At 38.1% G+C, this 25,752-nt stretch overlaps 1 protein-coding gene across 1 annotated transcript; it reads left to right on the forward strand.

Moving 5' to 3' along the window:
- The first annotated feature begins 10,531 nt into the window (after positions 1 to 10,531).
- On the forward strand, positions 10,532 to 14,002 carry LOC110883130 (putative disease resistance protein RGA4). Its single transcript, XM_035976146.1, has 2 exons — positions 10,532 to 13,433; positions 13,771 to 14,002. Exons 1-2 carry the CDS (start codon positions 10,660 to 10,662, stop codon positions 13,913 to 13,915), a joined length of 2,919 nt encoding a protein of 972 aa, XP_035832039.1. The 5' UTR covers positions 10,532 to 10,659; the 3' UTR covers positions 13,916 to 14,002.
- The last annotated feature ends 11,750 nt before the right edge of the window (positions 14,003 to 25,752 follow it).

The raw sequence follows: 25,752 nt of genomic DNA on the forward strand, positions 1-25,752 counted from the left end.
GAACCGGATTTACTGCCGGTACATAAGGCATACAGTATTCGGGTTTCACCGGCCTTTATTGTTCCGGACCTGTGTCCGGTATCCGGTTTAACAGGTATAAGCGGCTGGTTCATACCGGTATTTAAAACATTGCTTTCACTCGAAGGTCAACCAAAGCCAAAGAGTCAACTTTCTTCAAAAAGTCAAAATCCCCCAAAAATTTATCCACCTCTAAAACATCAGGCATAATCCAGAACATGTCACCTGTCACCTGGCACGGTATTGATCAAAAAGCTGTCATTCTTCTTCAGGCTTCTCTCTCTGAAGACGCAGCGACTGATGTTTTAAGGCTCAAGAGTGCATGACAGATCTGTGTTGCACTTGAAGCTACATACAGCAATGCTACTGTTGAATACATTCATTCATTGCATCATTCACTTCGTAATATCACGAAAGGTAACTCTTCTCTCACTGAATTTTATCGCCACTTTAAGGCTATATGTGCCCGATTAACTATTATCGGTCAACCTGTTGCGGACTTCGACAAACAACATTGGTTCTTGTGTGGTTTAGGATTGATGTGTTTGTGAAAACATATGGTTTTTGTATAAGTTTCCGTAGCGTGCCGTTTCATATCTTTATGTTGTACTTATTGTGGTTTTTGGTTTTATAGGTTTAACAGGTGCTAAACACGGTAAAAGGAACATACAAGCAAGAAAACGGACTCGACGGATCAACCCGAAGGCTGTAGTGCCAGATCTTAAACATTACCCTAAATATTGTTTGATAGACTCGTATCCTCGTTATGATCGAAAGCCCTAAAACATAAGTTTTTAATGCGGAAAAAAACGTAACTACGTTAAGTTTTTTAATTGAGGAATGGTGGAGAAAATAGTTGAAAAGTAGGACTGCCAATGGAAATAAAAGAAAGCGGGACTGCTAATAGCCAATGACGTCTACTATATTAGAACTAAGAGTGAATTGCAAGGATTGTCCTTTATCTTTATATCCATTTGCAGGCGCTGTCCTTTATGTTTAAAATTGACAAGTTTTGTACTTTATGTTTTCAAATCATACACGTTTTGTCCTTTAGCCCTAACCAAGTTAGATTTTTCTGTCAAATCTGATCATGTGCAATGCACATAAGGGTAAAATTGTCTTTTCACCCTATTTTTTAAAAGTACATATAAAAGAAAAAAAATATATCATATATCATATCTTAACTCTCTCTCTCTTTCACAACAACCTACTACAATATTTTCACAATTCATCTTTGCAGGGACCCGTCCACCAAACCCTCAAATCTAAATAAGAACCAAAGTTGCAAAAACAAATCTTGAGGAAAATAGAAAAATTAATAATTTAATATCATCATCATTATCAAAATCACTGGAATAATTAATTTCATCATCACTATCATCCGACAACATACCACATGGATCTGTACATCGGAAGCTTTTCCGGCAGGATGAGACAGGTTTCGAGTGGGCGACTTCAGAACCCGATTCCACCAAATCGGCTCATCGCCTCCATGACGGAATCGATGTATCCGTTTGAGATGGGGGAGTGGCGGTGGTGGTGCTGCGGTGGTGGTGTTATGGCGGTGGAGTGGCGGGTGGGGTAGTGGAAGTGGTGGCGCTGTGGCGGTTGTCGGCCATGACGGAATCGAAGTATTCGTTTGAGAGGGGCGAGTGGCGGTGGTGGTGCTGCAGTGGTGGTGTTGCGGTGGTGGAGTGGTGGGTGGGGTAGTGGAAGTGGTGGCGCTGTGGCGGTTGTCAGTGTCACCTTAGGGATTGAGAAAGAATGAAGGTTGGATTATGGAGAATTGTTGCAGGTTGTTGAAGAGAAAATAGGGTTTTGAAATGGGATTGATTTGGGGAAGAAGAGGGTTTTCTTATGATATATAATATTTTTTTTCTTTTATATGTATTTTTAAAGAATAGGGTGAAAAGACAATTTTACCCTCATGTGCATTGCACATGACCAGATTTGACAGAAAAATCCAACTGGGTTAGGGTTAAAGGACAAAACATGTATGATTTGAAAACATAATGTACAAACTCGTCAATTTTGAACATAAAGGATAGCGCCTGCAGATGGGTATAAAGATAAAGAACAATCCTTGCAATTCACTCTAGAATTAATTAAAAGATATTGTATAATCTCCTCCACATATTAAAATATTTACTTGGCATATATGCATGATAGACATTCCTTTCTATAGTTATTATATTTGTATTTATAATGCTCCATGCATTGTTTTTTCGAGAACAGAGAAATACAAAAGAATAACTTTTTAGCCATTGAATTTATTATGGTATCAGGAGCGATTCTGTCCTAAACCTCTACCCAAATCGACCATCTTCATCCATGGCTGGCGATCAAGAAACCACTGATCTTGGCTACTCGCCATTATATATCCATCCATCAGACTAGACTACCCGAAACAAATGCACGTCAATGACGTCCTTACCGACAGCAACTATACCGACTGGTCACAAGAGATGATGAACTTTCTCTTTGCCAAAAATAAAGTCGGTTTTGTTGTCGGATCAATCAAGAAACCCGAGAAGACTGCTTCAGATTACATGCCTTGGTTGCGTTGTGATGCCATGGTAAATGGATGGCTCACAACAACCATGGAAAAGGAGATCAGAAGTAGCGTAAAATACGCTAGCACCGCCACGGCAATCTGGAATGATTTATTTGAACGGTTCGGAAAGGAAAGCGCTCCCCGAGCGTATGAGTTGAAGCAAATACTTACCGCCACACAACAAAGAGGTGTGTCCGTTTCGGCATATTACACCAAACTACGTGGCCTTTATGACGAGATGCAGGTTGTTTGTCTATTCCTCGTTGCACATGTAATGGTTATTCATGTGACATTGGGAAAAAGATTATGGGACTCAATAATGAGTTCTCGGTCATTATTGGATGAAATTCGTAAGGATTAACAGAATGTAATTGAGAGAGTTCTTGATTGAATTGGTGAATTGTAACATTACATGATACGGAGGTATATATACACACGGAAATTCTAATAACTACCCCTAATTTTACATTATAAAGAATAACAATAATAATGACATAATATCACCTATAAACTTAATAAACCTATATTAAATATATATATAAGATCTAGCTTATATCTAATATTGATCTAATACCCTCCCGTAAGCTAGATCAAGAAATTTGTTGAATCTTTATTCAGTGTGTGCATCCCATATCTGCAGCTGATTCTTCAGATAGATGGCTGAAGACCTTTAGTTGCAGAGCTTTGTTGAGTATATCGGCAATTTGATTTCCGGTGGGACAGAAGCGTACTTCTACATTGTTGTTCTTGATCAGATCTCGAATGAAATGATATTTGATTCTTATGTGTTTGCTTTTGCCATGAAATACAGGATCTTTGGCCAGACTTATCGTGGATTTATTGTCACAATGAATTACTATTGGACCTTTGTCTCCTTCTTGAAGTTCTTCCAGAATTCCTTTAAGCCAAAGAGCTTGACATCCAGCCATGGAAAGAGCAATATACTCGACCTCTGTTGAAGATAAAGCTACTACCTTTTGTTTCTTTGATTGCCATGCTATAGTTCATGTTCCTAACTGAAATACATATCCAGACGTGCTCTTACTGTCATCAATGTTACCTGCATAGTCACTGTCACTGAAGCCCGTTAATGTCCCTTTCCCTCCTTTTGAGTAAACGAGTCCTTGGTTTAGAGTTCCTTTTACATATCTTAGAATCCTCTTTCCTGCTTCCCAGTGACTTCGCTTGGGCTGCTCCATGAATTGACTTATCTTGTTTACCGCAAACATTATGTCTGGTCTAGTATTTGTCAGATACATCAGACTTCCCACCAGTCTCCTATATAAATTGGAATCTACATCATCATCCATGTCTTGTTTTGACAAACACAAACCATATTCCTTTAGAGTTGAAAGCGCAATACAGTTTGTCATATTGAATTTGTCTAATAAACCCTTTGCATATTGATGTTGTGAGAGAATGATGTTTCCATTGTTGAAAGTAACTTCCATTCCCAGGAAGTAGTGTAGCGTTCCCATATCAGTCATTTCAAACTCACGTTTCATTAAATCTTTGAATGTCTTGAGACTAGACATTGAATCACTAGCTATAATAAGATCATCCACATACAAGCAGATAATTATCCTTTCATCTTTAGATATTTTCGTGAATAAGGTATGTTCATAAGTACACTTCTTGAATCCATGAGTGATAAAATATCCTTCTATTCTACTGTACCATGCTCTCGGAGCTTGTTTTAAACCATATAATGCCTTTTTTTAGTTTACATACCTTCCTTTCTTCACCTTTTACTATATATCCTTCTGGTTGTTCAGTGAAGACACATTCCTTAAGATTCCCATTTAAGAATGCCGTTTTAACATCCATTTGATGTAAGTACCATCCATGATGCGTTGCTAATGCAAGTACAAGTCGAACTGTATCAAATCTTATTACCGGGGCAAAAACTTCTTGATAATCTATCCCGTATTTTTGACTATAACCTTTCACTACTAATCTAGCCTTGTACTTGCTTACTTTTCCATGCTCATCATATTTCGTTTTGTATATCCATTTAACACCAATTGGTGTTTGATTCTTAGGTGGATCCACTAGTTCCTAGGTATCGTTTTTAATTATGGACTCCATCTCCTTATCCATGGCTTCCTGCCATTTGATGTCTTTGCTTGCTTCTATATATGTCGTTGGATCAGAGTCCGCATACAAGACAAAATTCACTACATTGCTAGCATTACTTTGACTTTTGTTATAAAGTTCTCTTACTTGTGCTTCTGTTAGAGCTGATGAACTTTGATATATCTCTGACACTTGTTTAGTTCTTATAACCTCATTTTCAGAGTCGGATGAAGTATCTTCATGAACTCCGGCTCCCTCACTATTTTCTGCTTCTTCATCATCATCAGCATTTTGCATGTTGACTTCATCGTTGCTTGTATGATTTTCATTTGTACCGCTTGCAGGTGGTGTTTCGCTTCCGCTTCGGTCCTCTACCATATCCTCTACAGCCACAGTTTGATCATCTTCATTTACATTGTTCACTTCTATGCATAACTTTCCATCACTTCCTTTTGTAGTTACCCAATGCTGATTTTCACTAAAGATTACATCCCTGCTTATGATTGTTTTATTTGTCACCGGATTATATAGTTTGTATGCTTTTCTATGTTCGCTATATCCAACGAATATGACCCGCTCAGTTTTAACATCTAACTTGGTACGATTTTGCTTTGGAATATGAACATAAGCAATACACCCGAATACTCGGAGATGATCCACATTAGGCTTCCTACCACTGCATACTTCTTGTGGTGTTAGTTCTGGAACACTTTTAGTGATAGTTCGATTCAGTAGATAGGTAGCACAAGACACGGCTTCGGCCCAATACATGTTCGGTAATTCTTTCATTTTCATCATACTCCTACTCAATTCCATGAGAGTTCTGTTTTTCCTTTCTGCTACCCCGTTTTGCTGAGGAGTATAACTAGTAGTAAGTTGATGATGTATTCCGTTTTCCTTTAAAAAAATTTGAAATTCATGTCCACAATACTCTCCACCCCTATCCGTCCTTATGCTCTTAAGTTTGTAATCTATTTGATTCTCTACGAGTCGTTTGAAATTTCTGAAGTAACTTAAAGCTTGAGACTTGAACTTTAAAAAATATACCCATGTCTTTCTCGAGAAATCATCTATGAATGTAATAAAATACCTGCACCCTCCGATAGATTGTGTTTTCATGGGTCCACAGATATCAGAATGAATAAGTTGAAGAGGTTCACTTGCTCGCCATACGGCTTTCTTTGAGAACGGCTTTCTAGCATGTTTACCAAAGACACATCCTTCACATATGTGCGATGATTTATCGATTTTTGGCAATCCACTTACTGTCTCATTCATGCCCATATCATGCAAAGTCTCGAAGTTCACATGTCCGTATCTTCGATGCCATAAAACCGAGGTGTCTTGAGTAGTCATATTACAAACTCTAGGAATTATGTCATATTTCAGATTCAACGGGAACATCTTGTTACCTGTCATCTTGATAGTTCCCATGCAATAACCAGATGAATCATGAATTGTGCATCCCTTTTCATTAAATCTTACATCATAACCTTTTTGTACTAACTGTCCGACGCTTATTAGATTATGTTTTAACCCGCTCACATAAAATACATTCGGAATTTTCTTCTCTTGTCCCTTGATTCTGACGTTAACTTCTCCACATCCGAGAACTTCTAACCTTTTATCATCTCCAGTTCTTACTTCCCTTCGGTCTGATTCATTCAGATTTATAAACAGGCTTTTGTTGCCTGTCATGTGATTGCTGCATCCACTATCTAGGTACCAGCAATCATTCTTGACTACTTCTTCCACATTAAAGATCATAAACATAGTGTCATCGTTTTCGTCTTCTACATCTACCTTATGTAACATAGCATTATTTAATCTGTCACTATCTTCTCGTTTGTTACAAAACCTAGCCGTATGCCCTATTCTTTGGCAATTGTAACACCGAATCGAACCATTAAACCTGTTCCTTCCTTTCCCTCATCCCCTTCCTGGCATATCATTCTTAAATTGTCTTGATCTATCGTAATTATTCCCTTGAACTTGAAAAGCTTGTTCTACGGACGTATCACTGTTTTAACCTTAATTCATGTGATTGAAGAATACCTAACAATTCCTCAGTGGAAATCATATTTAAATCTTTTGATTCTTCAATTGCCACGACCACCGATTCATATTTCCTAGACAAACTTCTTAAAATTTTCTCAATTACACGTTGTTCATCTATTCGTTCTTCATTCATACATAATTGATTGACTATTATCGTGGTACGGTTAACATAATCTTCTATACTTTCACTTTCTTTCATTCGTAAATTATCGAATTCACATCTTAGGGTTTGAAGCCTTACCGTTTTAACCCTGTTCTCCCCTCTGTATGCTTTGTGCAAAACTTCCCATGCGTCTTTTGATGTTTTGCATGTTGCAATACGTTCGAATACCATTTCGTTCACTGACTGGAACATAATATGCATCGCCTTCTTGTCCTTTTTGACTTTTTCCTTATAAACATTCTGTTCGTTCTCCGGTGCATTAGATGCAATTTCCGTGTAACCTTCATCCACAATTGTCCATAAGTCTTGTGATTCTAGTAATACCTTCATCTGTATATGCCAATGATAGTAATTCTGTCCCAATAATTTGGAAATTTGGGTTTGAATTCCACCATTCGTTGTCATATTTAAAGATCTGATGAAATTGTAATCTTCTAAATCTGATAATGATGATATTGTAAGGATTCTGTCGAATAATGATCACGGATCGGTGGCTCTGATACCACTATATTGGATGAAATTCGTAAGGATTAACAGAATGTAATTGAGAGAGTTCTTGATTGAATTGGTGAATTGTAACATTACATGATACGGAGGTATATATACACACGGAAATTCTAATAACTACCCCTAATTTTACATTATAAAGAATAACAATAATAATGACATAATATCACCTATAAACTTAATAAACCTATATTAAATATATATAAGATCTAGCTTATATCTAATATTGATCTAATAGTCATTAGGACCCATATCCTTGCCATGAATTCGACGCCGAACTTGGGAAACGCATGTCAGCTTGTAGCAGAAGATGAAAGGCAGAGGGCTATCACCGCTGATAAAACGACAACTGAATCAGCCGCCTTTAAGGCATTTACACCAAGCCGGCGTGAAATAGGTACCGGGCAACCTCGCGACAAACATGTCGCAAAGGATAACAAGCTAAGTGAGATTGTTGAACACTGTACCTTTTGTGGGAAGGACGGACAAAATCACGATGGTTGTTTCAAACGAGTAGGGTATCCTGAGTGGTGGCCCGGGAATCAAAAACGTGACGAACCTCAACCAAAGGCTGCATGCTGCGAGACTGATGCCAGTCCTATCCCAGGTTTGACTAATGAACAATATGAAACATTCTTGAAACCTTTTGCAGAGAACAGAAAAGGAACAAAGGAGGATGTCAATAAAGGTATTACACCAAATGCCTTCATGACAGGTAAATCAAATTATGATAATGATTGGGTAATTGACTCGGGATCTACCAAACATATTACCCATAATTTCGAAGCTCTTGAAAATAGAGTTAGAACACATAACAAGACACCGGTCGTTATTCCAAATGGGGATTCCATACCTGTTGAAGGAAAAGGTGAATGCACCTTACCGGGAGGTGCTAAAATAAAAGGGGTTCTTCATATTCCTAAATTTACTTGCAATCTCCTATCTGTTAGCCTACTGAGCAAAGATCTTCAATCGGCTATAACCTTTTTTCCTGATTTTTGTGTCATGCAGAAACTTCAGTCGAGGAACTTGATTAGTGCTGGTGAGTGCAGGAATGGTCTTTACCGAATGGGCATGGTTGGAACAAAGAGGAAGGCTTTGATGACAACTGTTGACATTTGGCATAAAAGATTGGGTCACGCTTCCGGTGATAAACTAACTCAGATTATTTCCTTAAGAAAGCTTCTTTTAATGACTTATGTGATTCTTGTTCTAAAGCTAAGCACACGAGACTTCCATTTCAAAATAGTGAAATAAAAACCAATGATTGCTTTGAGTTGTTACATTGTGATGTTTAGGGAAAATACCGCACCCCCTCCTTTACGGGTGCCAATTATTTCTTAACTGTAGTCGATGATTTTAGTAGGGCAGTATGGATTTTTTTGCTAAAATTTAAACATGAAGCTAGCAAGTGTCTTATCTACCTTCATAAAATGATAAAAACCAAATTTGGGAAGATTGTCAAAAGGATTAGAAGCGATAAGGGGGGGGGGGGTTCACATCGAATGAAATGACAAAATTTTATAGTGAAGAAGGAATTTTGCATGAAACAACGTGTCCACATACCCCACAACAAAATGGGGTTGTGGAGCGAAAACATATACACCTTTCTTGAAATGGCTCGAGCTCTTAGATTTGAAGCAAATCCACCTAAGAGATTTTGGGGTGAGTGTGTTTTGACTACTGCCCACATTATAAATAGATTGCCTTCCAAGGTCATTGGGAACAAAACACCATACAAAATTATTTACAAAGAAAAACCTGATTACGACTTTATGAAGGTTTTTGGGTGCTTAGCCTATTTTAGAAACAATGAAAGAAAAGGAGACAAACTTGAAGAAAGGCGGAGGCCAGGGGTGTTTTTAGGCTATCCACCAAGAACAAAAGGTTACAAGATCTTTAACATTGAAAATAAAAGGATTGTTGTTTCAAGAGATGTGAGGTTTCATGAGAGCCACTTTCCTTTTGATAAGAAGCATGTCGTCGCTCAAGAGACTGAATTATTTGAGACTTATGACGAGATCATTTTCCCTGATAACAAAATTGAAAAGGTAAACGGACCAAACGGAAACAAAAAACCGAAACCGAAACGAAACAAAAAAAACTGAAAATATTGAAACGAACCAAAAAAACCGACCAAACCTAAACAAAAAACGAAACCAAACCGAAACCCGTCCCCACCCGAAACTCGTCCCGTTTGAAAACTCGTGTTGGCCTAAAACCCGTTGCGATCTGAAACCCGTCCCGTGCGGAAACTCGTGTCGGCCTAAAACCCGTTGCGATCTGAAGCTCCTCCCGTGCGGAAACTCGTGTCGGCCTAAAACCGGTTGAGATCCGAAACTCGTCCCGTGCGGAAACCCTTGTCGGCCCGAACCCGATCCAAACCGACCCGTTCCGATCCAAAACCCGCCTCGTGCCAAAACCCGTCTTGGTCCGAAACTCATCCAAAATCTGTTTTGTGCCCTAACCCGTCTTTTGCGGATACTTGTGCCGGCCCGAAGCCCATTCTGATCCGAAATTTGTCCCGTTTCTTTAAGGCGCTAACCCGCATCGACCCATTTCTTTAAAGTTGTCGACCCGCTTTGGCCCGAAAATAACAAGATGGAATTTCAATTGACCCGTTGTGACCCGTTTAGTTAAAATATCTTACCCAAACTAACCCATATAATTTCAAAAGCAACCCAAACTAACCCACTTGATAGTCTTCGGGTCAAGATTGCCCCCTCTAACCGTGTGAGGGAGTTTAAGAAGGCTGGGTTATTGCAAAGTAGAGTTCTTGGGAGGGAGATAAGCAAGCCGAAGATTGTTACGATGGGATGATCAGTGTCTCACTTTGTTGCAGGTACAGTATGCCTCCGTTGAGTTTTCAGATAGGGATGATCTTGATTAATGGGAATCATATCTGAGTGGAGGGTGTAATCTATGATCAAAAATTCTATTTGTATACCTTTATGTACAAAGTTCCACTTTGAATATTTTGTATATAATTTTTTGGAAAAATAATACTATAAAAAAATTCCTTTATAAAGTTGTTTGGTTGATATCCAATCCTTTTAATAATATAGATCACATGTGAACCACAGGAGCAACCGGACAATATCCATTCCTTTTAATAAGATAGATCACATGTGAACCACACAGCAACTGGACAATAAACAACTGTTGAATTGCCTTTTCATTTTCTTCACTTTCTTACTTTGCTTTTGAAACACAGTTCTTGAATTCGATCAGTCTTTCAGTGGCATACAAATACTTTTGATTCTAATAATTTGAAATAGTAACCATGGGTGACGCGGCTATTTCGGCCCTTGTGGCGGATGTGTTGGGGAAACTAACTTCTGAACTTATCAAAGAGTTTGATCTACTTTGGGGGTTTAAGAATGATGTATTGAGTCTCAAGGAAGATTTCGACCAGATCCAAGCTGTTCTTCAAGATGCAGAAGAGAAACACAGCAAAGAAGAGGCTGTAAAGTTATGGCTTCGGCGCCTCAGATCTGCATCTTTGGAGGTAGAAAATGTGTTGGACGAGATCTCGACTGAAGCTTTGCTACAACGTCTACACAAACAAAGAGGCATCAAATACAGGGTAAGAGCCTTCTTTTCCTCCGATCATAATCAATTTGTGTTCCGTGCTAGGATTGCTCACAAAGTTAAAGCAATGCGAAGAAAACTGGATGCAATTGCATCCAAGAGATTTGAGTTGAAGTTGACCCCTTCAAGTGACATAAGTCATGTGGGTGCTGATGTTGTAGGTGAGATGCCAAGTAGGGAAACCAGCTCGCTTATACATGATTCTTCGACCATCTTTGGAAGAGATAAAGAGATCGAAAAGGTAATTGAAACGATATGTGACAAAGATATAGGGAAACCTGAAAATGGTGAGATTCGGGTGTATGGTATATGGGGTATGGGAGGTGTAGGAAAGACTACTCTAGCTCAATTAGTCTATAATCATGAAAGGGTGAATCAATATTTTGAGTTAAAATGTTGGGTGTATGTCTCTGAAAAATTTCAAGTTCAAGATATAATAAAAGGAATAATTGAATCTATAAATGAATGTGAGTGTAAACTTACACGTCTAGATGTGTTGCAAAAGTCCCTCCAAAACAAGTTAAGGGGAAAGAAATTTATAGTTGTCCTAGATGATGTTTGGATCGAAGACAATGAAAAGGCAAAGTGGGATGAGTTAAGTAAGACATTAAGTTGTGGGGCAGAAGAAAGTATTGTTGTGATGACAACACGATCCCAGACAACTAGCCGAATGATGGCTAAGGTTCTTACATTACAACATGAAGTTGGATGTTTATCAGAAGGGGACTCATGGTTATTATTCAAGAAGCTTGCATTTGCACAAGGAAGAATGGGGGATGATATGAGTCAGCTGGAGCCTATTGGAAGGGAGATAGTAAATAAATGTAAAGGATTGCCTTTGGCAGTAAAGACTTTAGGTACCTTAATGTGGTCAAAAAGAAGTGCAAGCGAATGGCAACTTATGAAAGACAATAACATATGGGAGTTGGAAAAAACTAAAGTTTTGCCTGCTATTTTGAAGTTTAGCTATGATAACTTGCCTCCACATCTAAAGAGATGTTTTGCTTATTGTTCTATGTTTCCCAAAGGCTATATACTGACGAAGGACGCACTGATACGGTTGTGGGTGTCAAATGGTTTTATTCCACCCAAAGGAGAAATAAACTTGTATGTGCTTGGAGAAGAAGTTTTTAATTGTTTGGTTTGGAGGTCCTTCTTCATTGTTAAGGAAGACGACTTCGAGGAAGATTTATACCTAATACATGATCTAATGCATGACATGGCACAACATGTGATGGGGGATGATTGTTTAGCTATAGAGTCTGGTAAGGAGGTTATCATCCCAAATGAGGTGCTTCATTTGACCTCGTCATGTCCAGGTTCTCTCTTTTGTCCTCATGATTTAAAAAAGTTAACATCATTAAGGTCAATATTCTTGTATGGAAAGATAAATGAAGGTAGCATTAAACAAATCTTCAACCACGTTTATGTGAGGGTATTATACTTGGCTGGTATTCAGTTAAAGACATTGCCCGAATCAATTTGCAAACTCAAACACTTGAAATATTTGAATTTGTCACGCTCAAGTATACAAGTTCTACATGAGTCGATTATTTATCTCCAAAACTTGCAAGTCTTGCTTTTGTATCGTTGTAAGTTCCTGCATAAGTTGCCTAAAGGCTTAAGATACATGAGAAATCTTGAACATTTAGGAACCAATCGTTGTTACTCACTTTTGCATATGCCATTAGGAATCAAAGAACTAACCAACCTCCAAATACTTCCATATTTTCCTGTTTGTAACAAGAGTGGGGCTAACATAGGCGAATTGGGGAATCTAAATCTTCTTAAGGGGGAGTTAAAGATATCACAAATTGAGAACGTTGGAAGTTTAAGTGAGGTCAAGAATGCCAATCTCAAATGCAAAAAAGATTTGTCGGTTTTAGAGTTATGTTGGTCGATACTTTCTAAAAGAGAAAGTAAACAGGAAATGTGCGCATACGATGAAAAGGTTCTCGAGGGACTAGAACCAAATCCGGGTCTCAAGGAATTGAAAATATTTAATTACATGGGAAAGGCTATTTCTCCAAGTTGGATCGTCAATTTAAGGAATGTAGTAGAAATTGTATTTTGTGGGTGTAAGAATTGTGAGCATATTCAACTACTTGGAAGACTACCCAATCTTAGGGTCATTAAGTTGGAGTACATGGCTTCTTTGAAATGTTTCCATGATGACGACAAAAACATGATAGGAGACACCAATATGTTTCTTAGTTTGCAAGAATTGCACATTTCCAAGTGTCCGAATTTGGTCTCCTTGCCAAGTAACCTTCCAAAACTCAAGATTTTAACATTACGTAATTGCAATGGGTTAGCTTCTCTACCAGATGAGATTCAAAGTTTCAAGGATCTGAAGGAACTTGTGATAGAAAGATGTAAACATCTCTGTATAGGATGTGAAAAAGATATAGGTGTAGAATGGCCTAAAATTTCTCACATTCCCAATATCAGTATTAATCCTTCAAGGTGACATTAATTTCTTTATTTTTTGCTTCTTTTTATTGCAAATAACTCACATTCTTCTTCAAAAGAGTACTAGAATTTTCTTAATTCAGAAAACAATGACTAAAGTATTATGCTTTTGCTTTTGGAAGCATATGTTCCTATATCAGATACATTGAGCTTGCTTCCATAATGTGATTTTATAAAAATATATTAATTCATATCTGATTTTTGGAGGCCTATACCTTTTCAAATGACATATGACAAAATTTCTTTACTATCTGTTTCTTTTTGCATTAGTTGCTAACTAAATAATTCGTGTTTTAATTTATTTACTAAATCCTCCTTTTTGTTTATTTAGGCCCATTGAGGATGGAGATGGGGATGACGATGACGAAGACGAAGAGGAAGACGAAGAAGAAGAAGAAGAAGACGAAGACATAGACCTAGACCTAAACGAAGATGAAGACAAGGATGATGAGATTTGTAGAATGTATGCTTTGTAAATTTTGATAGATCTTAATTGTGTAAAAAGTTCCAAACTGAAGTATTTTGATGGGTCCATCGAATCAAATTCTTAACCGGATAAATCAGGAATGAGTACGTATGTTTCGTGATGTACTTAATGAAATAGATTGTCAATTTGGTGGTCAAAATACTGTTTTTTTTATCGGCAAACAATACTTTTATTCCAACTGTTAGAATTATAAACTTAGTTATACTTATTTTAGTTATGTAATTATCGATAAGTGAACATGTTAGATATGATAAGTTAATTATATGTAATAAGCGGGTGTTTAGCGGGAACCGAATTTCAAATAACTGCTACAGCAGTTACCCGCCAAAACACAACCGCCATATCTTATGGTATTTATGTAGACTGCCGGCAAATGTTGTTGGCATCAAGACAATTTCCGTTAATCAAATTGTCCACTTTTATCCTTTCTTTCGAATCACACTGCATTCCCTGCATCAACCATGTCTGCAAAAGAAGTTCATATATCCGCTGCACTTACAAGTTCTTATGATCAAGACAAACTTGATTTGGATTTCCAACATAGTGGTATCAGAGCCACGGAAAGACATGATGCAGAGATGAAACCGACCAACACCTTAATGCCCTGCCAACACTGCATCGATGAAAAGAATGAAAGAAAACGACGAACACGACGAGAACGGTTGTGTTATTATTGTCACTTGCCCGGTCATCAGATTTACATTTGTAAATCCAAAGAAAATGATGAGGAATCACAACTCATTCGGCAAGCAATCAACAACGGAATAAGAACCCAGAGAGAAGAAGTTCATTGCCGAGAAGAAATGATAGTTACGGGTACCGACGGCGGACAATGGAAGGATATCTGGTATGTTAATCCAACGTTTTGTCATCATTTTGTGAACAACATAGATGTCTTTAAGAGAGTGAAACACATCATGGGGGTAGAAACACGATCCGGAATGAATAACTTCTTATTCATCCGAGGAGTGGGGATAGCCGAAGTAAAAATGGGGAATGAAACACTAAGCGTTCCTAGTGTTTTCTATTCACCGGACATTAACCGAAATGTTCTAAGTTTAGAACAATTAACATTACAAGGTTTTACAGTCCGGAGAACCGGTGATACATGCAAAATATTCCCTATGTTCTCATCTCCGGTGATGAACACTAAAAATGAAGTGACGGGGTTAACAAAAGAGGAAGAGTTGGGGATAAAGGAGAAAGAAAGGTTGCAAAACATGTGTGGGATAGATGATGAATTCAAAAACGACTATTTGAATTCATATTTCGAAACCCTCAACGTCTCGGATGAAACCGAGATTGATTGGAATCTAATGATTTTAAAATCATTGGAGTTTCATGAGTTTAATGATTGTAAAGCAGTGATTAGTATGCTAGATGATCGCGAATACATATTCAAGTATAAATATGAACTGAGTAAGAAGTTCGAAGAAATGGTTAAATGGTTTCTAAATGAATACTTGGGAATCACTCATAGACCATTCCCTCCTTGCACCAAAGACAATCATAAGATAGATCTACTGGATCTGTATAAATTAGTCGATAAGGATGGAGGATATCGTGAAGTAACAACAGAAAACTTATGGCCAATCATTGCTAAAGATATGGGGTTTGAATACAAAGATGGTGATTTCATTCGTATAGTTTATGCTATGTACTTAGACACCCTAGAATACTACTACAAATTCAAGAAGGTTCAACAGAGAGTGCATGATAAAAGGATGGTGAGTGAAGAGGATGAAGTCTCAAGAGGGGATCTCAAGAAGACAAACAGCCTGGGAGGCGGCCGACATGATGCTGCAGAAGAAGTGCACAATGAAATGGAACCAAAACAAGTAGTGTTTTATGCAGGTGTGAGGGACGACAACTGGAATCAAATGAAGAAACGAAAGAGATTCAATTTCAATCAAGCAAGATGGGCCGTTGAGGAAGCAAACCGAAGCGTGATCAAACAAGCTCATAAGCATAACCAAGTTTAGAGGGGTTATGTTAGAATTATAAACTTAGTTATACTTATTTTAGTTATGTAATTATCGATAAGTGAACATGTTAGATATGATAAGTTAATTATATGTAATAAGCGGGTGTTTAGCGGGAACCGAATTTCAAATAACTGCTACAGCAGTTACCCGCCAAAACACAACCGCCATATCTTATGGTATTTATGTAGACTGCCGGCAAATGTTGTTGGCATAAGACAATTTCCGTTAATCAAATTGTCCACTTTTATCCTTTCTTTCGAATCACACTGCATTCCCTGCATCAACCATGTCTGCAAAAGAAGTTCATATATCCGCTGCACTTACAAGTTCTTATGATCAAGACAAACTTGATTTGGATTTCCAACACCAACTGCACCAAATTACAAGGCAAAGGAAGCAAGAAAGGTGCTAACACCCTATAGCCATTCTCCCAATCTATGTTCCTGGATTTTGATATGTGTTTGATCCATTAAAAAACTGACGTTTGCATTTCGCCAAAAATCCTATCGATAGACTCTTTTACGCGAGAATATTAGATCACTTCGCGCTTTCCAAATATAGCCCAGCATGACACCAAACTTATCGCTTGAATTAAACATTTCTTGCGGTCAGTTGCCTTCACGCCTTTATATAACTGAAAGAGTTCTCGAACAGTGAATGCATAGAGGAAGGGTATGTTGCACCACATGCTCACCTGAAATTTTTGGAATCGGTTAAATCAAGACCAAAGTTGTCATCAAAGGGCTTCGCAAAATTTCTGTATTGGGCTCTATAGACGCAATAAATACCTCGGGATCTGTGAAGCGTTGTTCCATGAGCGCATGAGATGGCCATTTTCGCAAGTGGGTTTGGTCTTTGGCCATTTTCATAATTTTCCCTTTATAAAAATATATAAATTCAAATATATAATATGGGTAAGGTTATTGTAAAAAAGTTAAAAGTGTGAGAAGTGTGAGAAATATTGTAGAGATGACATGTGTCCTCAATCTAAATTAATTCAAAAGGGTAAACATGTAATTTTATCATTGATTCAATTAATTCAAAACCATCCATAACCGCCACCTTATTTATAGGAACATGATTTTTTAAAAGATCTCTATAAAAACACTACGAATAACACTGCAACCACCATTCAGCACGTATATAACATCATTCAATAATTATATAACACCATTCAATAAGTGTATAATACCATTCAATAAGTATATAACACTATTCAATAAGTATATAACACTATTTTAAAGATCTCTATAAAAACACTACCAATAACACTGCAAAATCACCATTCAGCACATATATAACACCATTCAATAATTATATAATACCATTCAATAAGTATATAACACCATACCATTCAATGATTATATAACACCATTCAATAAGTATATAACATCATTCAATAATTATATAACATCATTCAATAAGGATATAACACCAATCAATGATTATATAACACCATTCAATAAGTATATACCACCGTTCAGTAAGTATATAACACTATTAAAGACACGATCTCCATTTCCAGAATGTGTTCTTAGTATAATGTTCATAGTATGGTTATTGTACATGGGGTTTTAAACCTGCATGCATGGTGTTTTACATCTGCATGCTACTAGATGTTCCAGATTCCATATGTTAAAACACCATGGTGTTTTAAAACCTACATTCCAGTAGATCCATAAAAAAACACCATGCTTTCCGATATGTGTTTAAACACCACACTTTGAATCACAATATAATTAAAACACCACTGTATGAACATAGACAAAACATCATGGACTAAACATCTAAACATCTGATCGAAACATATTTTTTCTCTATATAAGTATAAAAATATGGTACTCATATTAAAGATAAAAAAACGTCCATTATGGTGTAATTTTTTTAAAAAAAGTTACGTATAAAAAGTTATTAACGTTTAAAAAAGACGGGGGAGGTTGCATGTGCATTGATGTTAGTTTCTTAATTTAAAAATGTTAAATTTACATGTATACCCTTAATCTAGAAAATTAATATGTTTAATAGTAAACATTATTTATAATTTTGCCATTATGATTCTTACCTTTCTCACAAAAAAAATCTTTTTTTTTTATAGGAACCTCTACCTATATAATATATTAATTACAAAATATTAAATACCATTTCAAATGACATACGCACAAAACTTCTTTACTATCTGTTTCTTTTTGCATCAGTTGCTAACTATAATTCATGTTTAAATTTATTTACTAAATCCTCCTTTTGGTTTATTTAGTCCCATTGAGGATGGAGATGGGGATGACAAAGACAAAGATGAAGAAGAAGGCGAAGACATAGACCTAAACGAGGATGATTGGATTTGTAGAATGTATGCTATATAAATTCCGATATATCTTAATTGTCTAAAACGTTCCAAACTGAAGTATTTTGATGGGTCAATCGAATCAAATTCTCAACCGGATAAATCAGGAATGAGTACGTATGTTTAGTCATGTACCTAGTGTGGACCAAAGGTTAGCGTTTGCGAACCATCACAATGTTACGTTGAAAACACACAATGGTAATTAATGAAATATATTGTCAACATGGCGGTCAAAATAGTTAATGGCTAATTTATTGAGAAGGGGAAGTTGCTGTAAAGGTTTTTAATATTATTGTTTGTACACTCAATGTAATTACAATCTCCTGTATAGGAGAACAAGACATAAATCAAGGAGGGAAATAAACAAAGGTTACGCAAGACTTATTGACTAAATTAACAACATTGAAAATTATATGCAGTAAATGGAGAGAATCATGGCTGGTTAATACGCCCCCCGCAAGATGGAGGATCCATTGGAGACACCAATCTTGGAACGGAAACAGAGACTTTGCAAGCGGTTTAGTAAGGACATCCGCAAGTTGGTCCTTTGAGCTAATATGTAGAACTTTTAGGTGGCCGGCGTTGACTTGCTCCCAAACAAAATGATAGTCCAATGCAACATGTTTCATGCGAGAATGATAGACCGGATTCGCACATAGGTAGGTGGCACCAGTATTGTCACAAAACAAGGTGGGAGTCATTGGTTGCTTAATCCCTAGTTCAGCAAGTAGGTTCTTGACCCACGAGACTTCTGCAGCGGCCAACCACTTTACCGATCATGATGTTACCGATTAGATGGGCATTTCGGTGATGGTTTACCAATGGAAAAGAGAGGGAGGGAAGGGTGTGTGATGAGGTCCATTCCTTCTTAACCAATCACACATTTCCCTTTTTAAAAAAATGTTGGTGCACTTGTGTCTGTACTTTGTCTGTATTCGGTCTGTATGTAAACGATGTCCTTAGTAGTCTGTAAGTTGACCAAGTCAACCATCCTCCGGATTGACTTGGCCAACAGTTAGCATATGCTTGTTGTTTGTCTGCATCGAAGGATAGCCTCGAAGGATACTGTTGATCCTTCGAGGTGCTCGAAAGATATGCTTCGAATGATTAGACCTCGAAAGGTGATCTTTCGAGGTCCCTGCTGATCCTTCGAGTGACTTGTCCTCGATAGATGATCCTTCGTACCATCTATCGGATCCTTCGACCAGACATCATGGGCTGGGTATATATATACCCATGCAGTGTAGTGTGAGACATGTATGCACACTTAGAGAGACAGACAAGAGTGGAGAGCAGTCTGTCCGAAACATTCACACACACACTTTGAGAGTTTGCAAACTGATTGTAAACATTGTGCTTGTAACCGGAAACTTTCTACGCATTAATACAAGTGGTGTTAATCGTTGAGTCTTGTGTGTTCTTGTGTTTGTTCTTGCATCATCCCGGTTTGCTCGCTAGCTTGGATTCCGCACTCGCTAGTGAGTTTGTATAACAAGGTTTAGGTTTGTTCTCGTTGTGTTTCTCTTAGACACTTCCACAGAGACAGAAAGATAGAGCTGAGAGCATTCTGTCCGAAACACACACACACATAGTGAGAGTTTGCAAGTTAGATTTGTAAACATTGTGCTTGTAACCGGAACCTTCATACGTATTAATACAGTGGTGTTAATCGGTGAACTCTTGTGTGTTTGTTTCTCTACTTGCTTCATCTCGGTTTGCTTACTAGCTTGGATTCCGCACTCGCTAGTAGGTTTGTATAACAAGGTTTAGGTTCGTCATCCTCCGGAAAGGGACCTACAAAAAATAGTTTAGCTAAACCCTATTAGGTAAACCACCGCCAACGTTTTTGAGCATTAGGTAAATATTTTAGGTGAATTGACATGGCACTATGTGATTGGGTGAATTGGAAGTTTACCTAATACCATTAGGTAACCATCCCTCCACCCTTATTATTATTATTATTATTATTATTATTATTATTATTATTATTATTATTATTATTATTATTATTATTATTATTTACATTGTTTCACTCATTTTGAAGAATATAATTAGCTGATAAAAGGTATTTACAATGGTTTCTTCGATTTTATAAAAAAGTATAAATTTATTTCAGTTTTTAAAACTATTACACACTAGTGAAAGACATTTGTAAGTGCAGTTCCTGTCGGGTAACTGTCGCTTATCAGTTCTAGTCAACCAAAGCAGAAGTCCAAGTTAAAGTCAACCATAACGAAGAATTCAAGACCACATGAAGACCTGCATTGATCAAGGGGGAGTTGTTAATGCACTTTGGGTGAAAAGTGTATGGCTTCAAATTGTTAGGGTCTTTATTGTACAAGTGTCCAAACTTAGTCCCTAAGAAGTTCCTAGGGAGAATTTGTCCCTAAGAAGTTCCTAGGGAGAACTTTTGTCTGAGTTTTGGTGTAGAATTGGTTTGTCCGAGGTTTAGTCCCTAGCCTATATATATGTGTGTATTGTGTAGATTAGGGCAACGATTTAGAGAAAGCTTTGTGCAACTCTTGCAGCTTTGTGCTCCTCTCCCAACTTGTTCCTCCTGTGTGTGAATTCTAGAGAGAGAGAGACTATGTGTTAGTGAGAGAAAGCTAGGGTTTAGATCTTTGTGATCTAAACCAGCTTGTAGATGATGTATACTCCTTTTGGTTTGTGTAATCTGTGATGACTGATTCATCAATAAAGAGATTCATCTTCTACATATTTCTATCTTGTTCTTCATATTTTGTTCTTCATGTCTTGAATCAAGTGCAATGTTTGATGTTCGTCATCGATCCGGTGCTTTCACAGTGGTATCAGAGCATGGTTACCGATTCGGAATGGTCTAACCGCCATCCGAATCACCATTGCTCTTGATTTGATGTTTGTTTCCGCCAAACATCTTGAAGACTTGAAGATTTTGGAGAAAAATTGAAGAAAATGAAGCTGTTCGTGGTTGTTTTGTTCTCCAAGTTGTTGCAGATACTAGGGTTTTAGTGAACTAGTGTGAAGTCACACTAGGGAGATTGTCCGGAGACTTGTGTTTCTTCTGAGCTTTAGGTTGTCTGAGTTTTCAAAACAGGTTGTTCAAATCCTGTGTCTGAGTTTTATAAATGTTTGTTCGTTCCGAGTTATAATGAATCTGCCAGGACCGAGTTTTAAAGGATATATCTCCGAGGTTTGTTACTATCGGGGAGTCCGAGGTTTGCCTGTTAGTTTGGCAATCCGAGGTTGCTTGTTTTATAATACTCCGAGTATTAAAACTTCTAAGGGTCCGAGTTTGACATGAATTAGGTCCGAGTTTGATAACTACTTTCTCAGACCGCGTTTAAAAGGGATTCATCTCCGTGGTTTGGGTCCGAGTGTAAAGAACTGCAAGTCCGAGTCAGCTTTATGATAATCTTAAGATAACAGAGAGCCTCTCCGAGGATCGTTGCTGCCATATCAGTTTGGTGGAAGTCCGATGTTGCTTGTTTTTTTATGCTCCGAGTTTCCGATGTTCGTGTCAGCAAATCACAGTTCCGAGTCTTACATGTTTGTTATCTCCCAGTTTGTACTCTGTATCTCCGAGTTTCAAATACAGGTCCGAGTTTTCACTCCATATATTCAGGTCCGAGTTTTTATGGTATCGATTCCGAGTTGCACGCATATATATATTCAGGTCCGAGATTTACAACGTAAGTCCGAGATTTACAACGGAGTTTTGAATCTGTAAGTCCGAGTTTTGAAACAGATTCAAACAGTGTTTTTGAGAGCAGCTCCGAGTTGTCTTGAGTTTTTGAGAGCAGCTCCGAGATTTACAACGTAAGTCCGAGATTTACATCGGAGTTTTGAATCTGTAAGTCCGAGTTTTGAATCTTTAAGTCCGAGTTTGCTCTGAGTTATCTGAGTTTTTGAGAGCAGCTCCGAGATTTACAACGTTCCGAGTTTCAAACAGTGTCTTAAGTCCGAGTTATTACAGCATGTCTGTTCCGAGTTATTAGTGATTGTTGGTTCAGGTCCCTAAACACTCACACACACTAAACTCACTCTCGACTGTGTTATGTATGTAGTGAAAGATAATTTGAATATATGAAGGAGAAAGCTTCTGTTGAATGAAAAGGGTTGTATTATTCAATAAACAAATAAGGCTTTATATAGCCATAACAAACAAGAACGTGGGAATCATAAAACTAATAAAAAAAACTATTTTATCCTATAAAAGTGGTAAACCCCATGACTCATTTACTCCAAAATGCACTGGAACGTATACATATAAATCGGTCATGCCTCAACCACATATTCTTCCAACAATCTCGGTCAAACATAACGTCCATTTTCCCTCTCATACGGAACTAACATGGATAACCCACTTTCTGGAATCCGAACCATGACCCGTTAGCCCATGAATAAACCGATTAACCCAACATTCACCCCCTTAATCGGTTTGTTCACACCGCTCATTTATGACACCCGAAACACGTTTCCTCTTGAACCATCTCGACTTCGACCCGACACCCGACCTTCACTCGGTCACGTCCAACGTCTTCTCGGTTCAACCCAAATCAACTCCACTACACTTGTAACATATCACATGGCATCACGCTGGAAACGTTCACTAACATCACGACTTTTCCACGGATCAACGACCTCTCCCCGGTCACATCCAAAGCCACCCGATTGAACTCCAACGCCATAATATCACACCGTGTTTTTTTTCTTTACCTTTTTCCGATCACTCTTGTTCAAGAGGCCACTCCACCGACCAAGAAAACAAAGCCACCCGCTTCTTCCGTTTTCTCACCTTGCGAAACGAGACGAATCCAAAGCCACCTGCTTTGACGGATCCATTCTGCCCGCTTTTCACGCACTACGCCGGTCTCCTCTTATCACGAACAACTCGATCAAGGTACCTGCGAAACCTGCTGTTGTCACCGGATATATACCAGTTGCTCAAACCCGCAACTAATAACCGAACAGCCCCGTTCTTCCTCCTTTCATCACCACTAACAGCCCCGGAAAACAAGTGTTTATCACCGGTCACCCCCGTCGTCTTAACTGGTACGTCTACCACAACAACAGCCGACCGAAACACCAAAACGCCTCCGATTACGGCTGCTAAACAGACCTGAAACAGCACCCTGCTGTCCCGACCCTTCTTCTACGCCTGCCCTCCACCGACCGACACACCCGCCGCCGGCGGAGGCTTCCTCCGATCTTCAAACCCGCTTTCTACGAGCCCTAGGCTCTGATACCAAATGTTGGTTCAGGTCCCTAAACACTCACACACACTAAACTCACTCTCGACTGTGTTATGTATGTAGTGAAAGATAATTTGAATATATGAAGGAGAAAGCTTCTGTTGAATGAAAAGGGTTGTATTATTCAATAAACAAATAAGGCTTTATATAGCCATAACAAACAAGAACGTGGGAATCATAAAACTAATAAAAAAAACTATTTTATCCTATAAAAGTGGTAAACCCCATGACTCATTTACTCCAAAATGCACTGGAACGTATACATATAAATCGGTCATGCCTCAACCACATATTCTTCCAACAATCTCGGTCAAACATAACGTCCATTTTCCCTCTCATACGGAACTAACATGGATAACCCACTTTCTGGAATCCGAACCATGACCCGTTAGCCCATGAATAAACCGATTAACCCAACATTCTGAGTTCCGAGTTATTACAACAAAAGTCCGAATGTCTGTTCCGAGTTTAATTACTCCGAGTTTAAAGTGTTGTCTGTTCCGAGGTATATGTTGTTATATCAGTCCGACTTTTGAATTGTCTGTTCCGAGTTATTACAGCAGTTCCGCGTTTTTCATATGTTTAATGCGTTCCGAGTTTTGACAAAGTATGTTATTCGGATCTGTTATTCCGAGTTTCACTTGTTATTCCGATGTTTTTAAAAGCAATCATCTGCTCCGATGTTATTCCGATGTTTAAATAAATTAACTGATCTGAGTTCTTGACTCTGAATGCTCCGAATTTTTCAACTGGTCCGATGTTTTTACTCTGTTGAGTTTTAACAGTTTTTAACAATCTCCGAGTTTCAACAATCTCCGAGTTTCACAGGATCTAGTCCGAGTCTCTGTTTTGGAGTTGTTCCAGATCTGGTAAGTGTTCATTGGGTGCCGAATGAATTTTATGGTTGGAATTGTGAAGTTTTGGGGAGTGTAGAGGTGTGGCGGCAAGGGTTTTCACGGACAGTGGCGAATCTGATGAAAATGAGTGTAAAGATGACGGTGTGTCTTTCTTCCGGCACTACAAGATTTGGTGTTTTTATTCATCAGCGATTATATTAATCCACGGTTTGCTTCACGGTGCTTTAGTGGCCGTGATTGTGTGTCATTCACCGGCGGCTTTGCTTACCAGTTTTTAATCTGGGTTTCGGTTTCTGGTTCATCGCAGAGAACAGGGTGTGGTTCTGTTTAACATACGGGAAGTTATGGTGATTTTTTTAATGAGCATCACTGGCAGCTCTTGCTGAATTCTTTGGGGTAATGTTTTCATTATACTCTCCGGTGATCGAAATAAGTTTTCTCCGGTTAAGGGTAGTCTCTAGAGATTCAGGGTGGCGATTCAAGGTAGGGTAACGGTTACAATCGCTGATGACCTTGGTTTGTGATAGCAGAAGGTAGTTGATATCACTGGTTCAAGCGACTTGCTCCGATCTCCGATGATTGAAGGTGTGACAGCAAGGTGATTGTACGGTGGTCTACGATGGTGCATTGTCCACATAAATTCCACATTCATGTGTACATGATTGTGTAATCATTCTCTTGGGCCCACTTGCTAAATGTGGGTGATAGGTGCGAAGATCTTTTATTGGTCCTTGATTACGTTTTCATCTGGTGTCAAGGTATGGGGATTATTTTGTGATCTGTATTGCATTGTTATCGAATTTATGGGTTTTTCGGATTTCTTTGCTTGTTCTGAATCTCTTTGTACTCTAAGTACTATTCCGATGATCTGATTCGAGGTTTCAAGAGCTTTCGGGTTTTACGAGTTCCGAATTTTCTAGAATTCCGGGTTACCTGGGGTACCGGATTTTTAACTAAGTTTAGAAGCTTGTGTAGTTCGGAAGTTTGGAGTTGTGCATGTTCCGAGTTTTTCTAGTTATTCCGGGTTACCTGGGGTACCGGATAACCAACTAAGAGTAAGAATTATGTGTAGTTTGGAAACTTGAAGTCGGTTTCGGATTATCGAAAAGTTTTATGGTACTTATGTTGTCCGGATCAAGTGAGGAGGTGAAGAGAATACGACTTGCTTGGATTTTTGTATTGTTTACAAAGAAAAAGGGGGAGTAAAAATTTTGAAATTCCTGTTTTCTTTGTAAATCAAAAGCTCGTGGTGCTACATCGAAACAAGTTCATGTTTACTATCTTTGAGATTAACTTAGTGTTAATCTTACCGGTGGCGAAGTGTAACATGAAGCAAGTTAGAGCTAGTGTATGATTGAGTTTTTGTCAAGTTTGTTCGAGGTTTAATCAAGTGTTAACATGATGAAGCA

Source organism: Helianthus annuus, chromosome 1 (assembly GCF_002127325.2).
Source record: "Helianthus annuus cultivar XRQ/B chromosome 1, HanXRQr2.0-SUNRISE, whole genome shotgun sequence".
Lineage (NCBI taxonomy): Eukaryota > Viridiplantae > Streptophyta > Magnoliopsida > Asterales > Asteraceae > Helianthus > Helianthus annuus.

Bases quoted from the DNA above. Each gene is read 5' to 3' on its own strand.
- LOC110883130 (XM_035976146.1), top strand. From the start codon at position 10,660: ATGGGTGACGCGGCTATTTCGGCCCTTGTGGCGGATGTGTTGGGGAAA. The intron at 13,434-13,770 runs GTGACATTAATT...TTGTTTATTTAG, and splicing joins ATCAGTATTAATCCTTCAAG to GCCCATTGAGGATGGAGATG.